Below are 9022 nucleotides of genomic sequence, written 5' to 3' on the forward strand. Positions count from 1 at the left end.
TAGTTTAAATGAAAGTTCAGAGTCTAGAGCCATACACCAAGATATTTAAAGCTATCAACTTTATGCAGAGAAGTGCCATCCTTACATGTTATTACTACATTAGGTTTGGATTTGAGCTTCTGCCTGGTACCAAAGAACATGGTATAAGATTTTGTTTTGTTGAGCAGTAGTTTATTGTGTGATAGCCAGTCCTGTAAAATATTAAAATCCGATTGAAGAGAGATCTGAATTTGTGAAAAATCTGATTTGGATGTATATATGACAGTGTCATCAGCATAAAGGTGAGTACAACAATTAATGAGACAAGAAGATAAATCATTTATGTAAATAGAGAACAGAAGTGGGCCCAGAGTTGATCCTTGGGGTACACCCTTTTGTTGGATCAACAGGTCAAACTGTTTTCCATTAACAACCACACATTGCTTTCTACTGTGAAGGTACGAGTTAAACCATAACACTGTATTATTAGAAAGGCCAATGCCGTGAAGTTGATCCAAGAGCAGATATCGATCAACGAAATCAAAGGCTTTTGTCAAGTCAATAAAAATGGCACCTGTGAGTTCATTCGTAAATTTAAGTAGGGCAGTTGTTGTGGAGTGATAATCAAAAAGTGCATTTCGCATGATAGGTCCCCTTTAATTCTTTGAGTGACAATCAGGATTTACAACTTTTAAGAAAATCAACTACTAAGGGTGAGGGATCATTTTAAGTCAAGTTCACCCTATACTGTATTAATGGGAGAGGAATTTTAACCCAAATATTGAGGTTTCCAAACAGTTAATTTTCTTTCATTTAAAAAAAAATATATAAGACAAAAAGCATAATTGTATGTATTTTAAAGACATTTTATTTACAAATCATTTCTAATATACTTTTTAATATTTTATTCAAGGTTCTGTGGAAATGTTTTAAATATTTTTCTGATGATTACTGATTTGTGTTAATGTTTTGACCGCAGTTAAGTTTATTATAATTGAAAGCTGTTTAAAAGGGTAAAAGAATAATGATGAAAAAACAACAGGAAAAGCATTTTTCAAAGATATTTATTACCAATACATGTCTAATCTTATGATAATTGAGTTCAAAGCTTTTTTTAAACATTTTAAGGATCTGTGGGATTCTCCTCTGGAAGCCAGTAGATATGCAATTAAAACAATGTATAGCACCTTGCCAATAACATGTAGCAGTAAAGTACCAGCTTGCAAAGTTACAGACAGAGAGAATAATTCAGAAGATGCAGCTGATTGGATACACGTTTCTATAACGACAGAAAGCCCTCCTCCAGTTTAACAAAAACAGTTGCAATGCCAAACAGATGCAAACGCACTATGAACACACAGCAGGAAGTCTTTTAATGAGATCAAAATGAAAGCAACATATTCTGTTAAAGTGTAATCATATCTCACACACACACACACACACACACACGAGAGTTTGCAGAAATAAATATTTAATGTTCACCGCGACGCACGGCGTTCTGTGGAAACCTCTCTGCTCTGCTGGTACGCTGCGAAGCTTTCCCGAAACTCATGCAGGAAGTTGTATTGCTGCGGGGGAAATGTGATGGAACGTTGTTAGTTCACATGTTTGCTCATTAAATATGAAAGCAAAAGAAAATGAACGTAGTCAAAGCAAACAAAACGATTATAAGAACACAACTAAATTATCTGGAGCACATTTTGAGTTGTTTTTGATCAAATACTGGGTAAAAGATGCAGCCTTAAAAGGTCCCCAATTAAACTGTTTTTCATCAATATATCACAGGTCTCAGATATATACAGAACATGTCTCTGAAGGCTCCAAACACCAAACAGATCATTGCAGCATTACCCATAATCCAATCTGTTTCAGCCCTGTTTCCAAAGTGCTGATTCTCTGTCTGTTACTTTAGATGAAAATAAGGAGCCCCTCCCCACGCCCCTCTGAGAGAGATCTGGTTACAAAGAACTCAATGGAGCTCTAGAGGAGATTCAGGTGATAAGGTGGGGGGGGGGGGTACCTTGGTTGCTGATTGGCTAATGGTTACTCAAGACAACACATCGTTATGACATCATCAAGTGGGCAAAATCTGATCAGCTCATTTTCAGTTTTTATAGAAATGGATCAGGACAAAAAGAGAGAGAATCTTTGTCCCTGAAACTTTCAGAGTCTCTTTCCACAGAGGGGACACATGTTGATGTAGAAGAGACATGAAGAAGAGGGGACACATGTTGATGTAGAAGAGACATGAAGAAGAGGGGACACATGTTGATGTAGAAGAGACATGACGAAGAGGGGACACATGTTGATGTAGAAGAGACATGAAGAAGAGGGGACACATGTTGATGAAGAAGAGACATGAAGAAGAGGGGACACATGTTGATGTAGAAGAGACATGAAGAAGAGGGGACACATGTTGATGTAGAAGAGACATGAAGAAGAGGGGACACATGTTGATGTAGAAGAGGCGACACATGTTGATGTAGAAGAGGCATGAAGAAGAGGGGACACATGTTGATGTAGAAGAGACATGAAGAAGAGGGGACACATGTTGATGTAGAAGAGACATGAAGAAGAGGGGACACATGTTGATGTAGAAGAGACATGAAGAAGAGGGGACACATGTTGATGTAGAAGAGACATGAAGAAGAGGGGACACATGTTGATGAAGAAGAGACATGAAGAAGAGGGGACACATGTTGATGTAGAAGAGACATGAAGAAGAGGGGACACATGTTGATGTAGAAGAGACATGAAGAAGAGGGGACACATGTTGATGTAGAAGAGACATGAAGAAGAGGGGACACATGTTGATGTAGAAGAGACATGAAGAAGAGGGGACACATGTTGATGTAGAAGAGACATGAAGAAGAGGGGACACATGTTGATGTAGAAGAGACATGAGGAAAAGGGGACACATGTTGATGTAGAAGAGACATGAAGAAGAGGGGACACATGTTGATGTAGAAGATACATGAAGAAGAGGGGACACGTGTTGATGTAGAAGATACATGAAGAAGAGGAGACACGTGTTGATGTAGAAGAGACATGGAGAAGAGGGGACACATGTTGATGGAGAAGAGACATGAAGAAGAGGGGACACATGTTGATGGAGAAGAGACATGGAGAAGAGGGGACACATGTTGATGTAGAAGAGACATGGAGAAGAGAGGACACATGTTGATGTAGAAGAGACATGAAGAAGAGGGGACACATGTAGATGTAGAAGAGACATGAAGAAGAGGGGACACATGTTGATGTAGAAGAGACATGAAGAAGAGGGGACACATGTTGATGTAGAAGAGACATGAAGAAGAGGGGACACATGTTGATGTAGAAAAGACATGAAGAAGAGAATTTTGATTGATAGGTGAACTTTAAGTTGTAAAATCGACATCACACTTTTGGAAAATGCTCAGCTTGAAAGTATCTGCATGTTCAATGGGGATAGACGATAAAGAAGCTGCAGAAGCTGCAGTGGACTGTAGTTATTTAAATGCATGAGATTGAGAGGCCTCACCTTCACCGTCTGAATGGCTCCTCCTCCTCGGTGCTCCCTCAGGATCTCTATGGCTCTGTTAGGAGTCATCGTTACAGAGAGCTGCAGCAGCAGGCAGGCGGCGACTGGAAACAATAAAAAAACGGTTCAATTTAAAACATTTAAAGAAGAATTTGATCTTGATTTTCAAAATAAAAGCATGAGTGAAATATACTTACTTAATCCCGAGCGTCCCAGGCCTCCGTAGCAGCTGAAGAGGAAAGAAAAGTGTACAAATATCTCGTCAAAACAGTGAAAGCTGGAGGGAAATTGTTGAATTGTGTAACGAGAGACGTCCCGAGGGGGAACATGTCTTAGTTCAGAGACTTCTGGTTTTCCAAATGTTATAAAAATAACTCAAATATTTAAAAATACACGAGGGCTGTAATTTATTTTCAACAAACCCTCGTTGGAGGTTTACCTGCCTCTCGTGAGTGCATTACGTCTTCACAAAAAGGTTTGAGATTTCTGGAGTCTGATGTCAGATATGCTGCAGACTAAGTGGCATAGGAACCTGGTGCATTGTATAAACGGCCATTATACCCTGCTTCACATTAAAATGGTTACTCTCTGATGCATTATGGGTAATCAGTTTCCTGGTGAACGGCTCTATCAGCTCTCTGAGGGATGGAAAGCCTCAGGAGAATTTACAAGTCCTGGATTTACAAAGTGAAACCTGTTCCAGCAGCAGCCTTATTATCACTGCTGGTTTTCAGTCTGTCTCTACTTTAAAGAGTCCTCTGCTGCTGATGTTCAGGTGTATATCAGTATGTAGTGTCTCTACTTTAAAGAGTCCTCTGCTGATGATGTTCAGGTGTATATCAGTATGTAGTGTCTCTACTTTAAAGAGTCCTCTGCTGCTGATGTTCAGGTGTTTATCAGTATGTAGTGTCTCTACTTTAAAGAGTCCTCTCCTGCTGATGTTCAGGTGTATATCAGTATGTAGTGTCTCTACTTTAAAGAGTCCTCTCCTGCTGATGTTCAGGTGTATATCAGTATGTAGTGTCTCTACTTTAAAGAGTCCTCTCCTGCTGATGTTCAGGTGCATATCAGTATGTAGTGTCTCTACTTTAAAGAGTCCTCTCCTGCTGATGTTCAGGTGTATATCAGTATGTAGTGTCTCTACTTTAAAGAGTCCTCTCCTGATGATGTTCAGGTGTATATCAGTATGTAGAGTCTCTACTTTAAAGAGTCCTCTCCTGCTGATGTTCAGGTGCATATCAGTATGTAGTGTCTCTACTTTAAAGAGTCCTCTCCTGCTGATGATCAGGTATATATCAGTATGTAGTGTCTCTACTTTAAAGAGTCCTCTCCTGCTGATGTTCAGGTGCATATCAGTATGTAGTGTCTCTACTTTAAAGAGTCCTCTCCTGCTGATGTTCAGGTGTATATCAGTATGTAGTGCCTCTACTTTAAAGAGTCCTCTCCTGCTGATGTTCAGGTGTACATCAGTATGTAGTGTCTCTACTTTAAAGAGTCCTCTCCTGCTGATGTTCAGGTATATATCAGTATGTAGTGTCTCTACTTTAAAGAGTCCTCTCCTGCTGATGTTCAGGTGTATATCAGTATGTAGTGTCTCTACTTTAAAGAGTCCCCTCCTGCTGATGTTCAGGTGTATATCAGTATGTAGTGTCTCTACTTTAAAGAGTCCTCTCCTGCTGATGTTCAGGTGTATATCAGTATGTAGTGTCTCTACTTTAAAGAGTCCTCTCCTGCTGATGTTCAGGTGTATATCAGTATGTAGTGTCTCTACTTTAAAGAGTCCTCTCCTGCTGATGTTCAGGTCTCCTTGCTTTAATGTTCAAAAAGCTCTTCATTTTTCTCATACTGTCTGTGCTGCAGCATCTCTTTTCACCCTCTGTCTGAAACCAGAGCCCAGTCTGCTCTGATTGGTTAGCTGGCCGGCTCTGTTGTGATTGGTCGACAGCTCTCACTCACTGTATGACGGTCCTCCTGCTGCTCCGCATGCTGAGCTGCAGCTCCTCCAGGATCCTGCAGCTCAGCTCCATCGGCGGTGCCTCTCCGTCGGGGAAGGGCGTGTGATGCACGGTGAAACCTCGCTGCTCGTACACCTCCAGCAGGGAGGGTACCCGGTACTTACTCAGCTCTCCTCTGGTGCAGAAAACAAACACATCCTGCACCCCCTGGCTCTGCAGCTCCTCTGAGAACAAGGAAGAGGAGATGTTAAAACAAGAAAACTCATGCACTGCTCAACTGAGAGGCTACTTAGGTTCTATAGCATGTTTTTTTTAACACAATTTATTACTGAAAACGTGCAGAAAGTCATATATTTCCTGATATATAGAGTGATACAAAGAGGGTTAGGGTTAAAACGTTTGACTCTAATACAGGGCTGTCAAACTCAATTTCATCGCGGGCCACATTAGAATTATGGTTGCACTCAAAGGGCCGGTGGTCACTTTAAGACTAGATAAATATACAATAATGTATTATTTGACACTATTGCCTCTTATTATCGGATACGGTAATAACTTCATAATTAACTACGTCTGAAAGCAGAAGTCGAGGGAAAATAATTGCAAGTCTCTTCATTGACTATGTCACAAAATGAGATGCATTGTGGGACATGTAGTTTATGGGCAACGGTCTCCTGTAAAGCGGCACGTAACATTATAATAAACTCATTATATTCTTTGTAAGCTCTTGCAGGGCCACATAAAATGAAGTGGCGGGCCGGATTTGGCCCCCGGGCCTTAAGTTTGACACCCCTGCTCTAATATGTCAACAAAATGAAGCAAGGATTTTGAACATGGCATTACTCTTCTGTACCGAATACCTGACCCCATGTGTTAATATTGAGTATTTATTTAAGCAGCAGTAAAGATAGATGTCGTCTCACCAACGTCTCTCTCCAGACTCCGGCGGACGTCTTTGAATTTGCAGCCTGAAGCCAAATAAAGGAAAGAGTTTATATTATTGTTCGTTTAAAAATCGTACAATAAAGTAAAACAAGATATATAAAGTTATATATAGTTGGACTTTACCTGGTAGTGCACAAATCCCCAGAAACTGCGAGCTCTCCACTACGGACAGAGGTAACCTGAGAGACAATAAATAAATATATAAATATAATACAAACGACACAGTGAAGCTTGTTTTACATTTTTCATTTTATAAACAAGCTGACTTTCACTTTTTCAAAGATCAGAATCAGAGGTTTATAAATGTGTAGTACAAGTCATTTGCTAAGGTGTATAAATACACAGTAAGATAATTAAAAATGTTGAATAAGAAGTAAATTGAGGGAAAAAAAGGAATATTACAAAATACAAAATAAACCCTCTCTCTTTTCCTCCGTACCCAAATCTCTAAAAACGGGGAACAACGGAGCTGATCCAGATTTGCGTCCGATATGACGTAACATCTGAAATGTGGACCCACGGCCCAATCAGAAACGTTGCTATCAGAAACAATGCCCGACTGCTTTGGACGTAATATGGTCGGTGTTCACATTAGCATCGCTAACACTCAGAGCTAACCTGTACTGGAGAGCATGTGTGTGAAGAAGCAGGAAGTAGAAAGGAACTCACCTTGTGGTGTAACCGGCAAGAGAGAAAACCTTTGAGCTCCAGACTGTTTCAGAGAGAATCCTTGATAATCCATGATATGGCGTTTCATCACGGCAGCATTTAGTTTAGACAGTAGCTGCCGGGTCCCGCATGAGCTCAGACCCCTGCTTTTTTATTTTTTTTAAAGCTTTATACCCAAAATCAGCACTTTTGAAACAGGAAGTGAAATATAGGGGTATGAGGCGTGGCTAGAATGGGTGATCCGTTTGGTATTTTGAGCAAAACACTTCATAGACATGTTTTTAATATATTTTTAATATCTGAGACCTATGCTATTGCCTAAAAATAGCATGATAGGTCCACTTTAAAGAGGTAGTATTGCACAGAATAAAGTGTATTTAATAACCACCATTAAAGAGATTAGCACCGCATCTTATATTTAAAATATAGTTGTATTTGCTCTGTAGGAAAACCAGCACCGACCAGCCCTTTTGCTTTAAATGTAATATGTATATTTTCTCTGTTTATATATAAAATTATTATAAAACAATTTAAACATATATAATAAAAACAAACAAAAATGATATATATTATAAGAAGCTCTAACCAGGAGACTTGGAAGGGTGCGAGCTGCTGGTCTGCAGCCTCCTCTTCTTCAGATGAAGAGTCAAACTCACTCGTCCTCATCGCTGCAGAGCAACACACTGCAGGGAGGAAGAACAACATATATAAAATAAAATATATTAAAAAATGCATTCTCTGCTGTGCATTTGACTATTGGACAAAGCTGTTGGTTTAGCCCTGTAAACTAAATCTGATTAAAAGTGTTCTTAACTAAATACATCAGTTTCGATTCATCTGCAGATTACTTTTTAGAATAATGGTTTGGATTAAAAAAGTATTACAGAAACATTGTAAAAACCTCAATGTCACGTTTTCAAAAGGAAGATATAGCAAAGGCAATAACTTCTGCAAAAAACAACAAGACCACTTTGGAAACTGTTGCTGTGCTCCAAAAGCTGTGTGATGTGTTGTCTTGTGTAACCATTAGCCAATCAGCAACCAAGGTACCCAAAACATATTGAAACACAACACCTTATTTAACATTTACAGTTTTAATTATTATTATTATTTATATGAATGACGTTCAGAGAGACATGTGTTACTGACAGTAACTGACTGTCAGTAACACATGTTACTAAGCTAACGTTAGCTTTAAAGCTAATTTATGAGACAAAGTCGCCAAACAAAGAGGAATTATATCAAATATCTTTAAGTAGCTGTTATAAGAGATTAATTAGAAGCTGTGTAGTGTTAAAGCCATACATACATGTGGATAAATACAGTATTAATTGTCGTTATTTCTCACCTCGCTCACCGGCTGTTTTGACAGCTCCGTCAGCTGCTATAGATTTGAAAAGTTTTAACTGAGCCAAGCGGCCAATCAGATTCAAGTACTGCCCCTTAACCACGCCCCTCCACAAAACAGTGCTGCTCCATTTAACCTGCGGATTGATCCACACGGGCGGAGTGAAGAAAATTAAAGGGAAATCATAGGCGACAAAATCATCTCTCCCGTTTTCTGGGACCTGGTGATAAAATCTATTAACGTAATGTTGTTCTACGTTTCTCAACGATGGTCTCAACGTGAAACCGAGTAAAATCATTCAGTAAATATACACAATATGAACATACTATATTAGTTTATATATTCTGCACATAAATAACACTAAATATAAAATGTATTTGTATGTTATGTAGCCTATTTTGTAAATGTTTTAGGAGTTATTACACACTTTGGATTTAATTTCCATAATTATTTTGCACCTAATTTACAATTTTTAAATATATTTTTACATTTTAAATTTAAATGTAATAATCAAATGTCAGCATCTTACTCGTAGTTATAGTAGCAGGAGTTTAATTAATTAATTAATTAATTTGTAAACCAACTTTAAATATAATTATTATTACG

General features: G+C 38.7%; 1 protein-coding gene across 1 annotated transcript; it reads right to left on the reverse strand.

Moving 5' to 3' along the window:
* Positions 1-1027: 1027 nt before the first annotated feature.
* cdkn3 (cyclin dependent kinase inhibitor 3) lies at positions 1028-8465 on the reverse strand. The gene is made up of 8 exons (XM_034110855.1): positions 8417-8465; positions 7655-7751; positions 6523-6578; positions 6378-6422; positions 5456-5678; positions 3697-3728; positions 3500-3603; positions 1028-1547 (listed from the first exon to the last, which is right to left on the reverse strand). The coding sequence occupies exons 2-8, from the start codon at positions 7732-7734 to the stop codon at positions 1458-1460; spliced, it is 630 nt and encodes a 209-aa protein (XP_033966746.1). The 5' UTR covers positions 7735-7751; positions 8417-8465; the 3' UTR covers positions 1028-1457.
* Positions 8466-9022: the final 557 nt, after the last annotated feature.

This window comes from Pseudochaenichthys georgianus, chromosome 22, assembly GCF_902827115.2.
Source record: "Pseudochaenichthys georgianus chromosome 22, fPseGeo1.2, whole genome shotgun sequence".
In the NCBI taxonomy this organism is placed as follows: Eukaryota; Metazoa; Chordata; class Actinopteri; order Perciformes; family Channichthyidae; genus Pseudochaenichthys; species Pseudochaenichthys georgianus.

What these genes read in the sequence shown, in the direction of transcription:
- cdkn3 (XM_034110855.1), bottom strand. Translation starts at nt 7,734, where the DNA reads ATGAGGACGAGTGAGTTTGACTCTTCATCTGAAGAAGAGGAGGCTGCA. An exon ending in GCACCCTTCCAAGTCTCCTG is followed by an intron (nt 6,579 to 7,654) that starts GTTAGAGCTTCT and finishes ATTGTCTCTCAG; the next exon opens with GTTACCTCTGTCCGTAGTGG. An exon ending in GAGTCTGGAGAGAGACGTTG is followed by an intron (nt 5,679 to 6,377) that starts GTGAGACGACAT and finishes CCTTGTTCTCAG; the next exon opens with AGGAGCTGCAGAGCCAGGGG.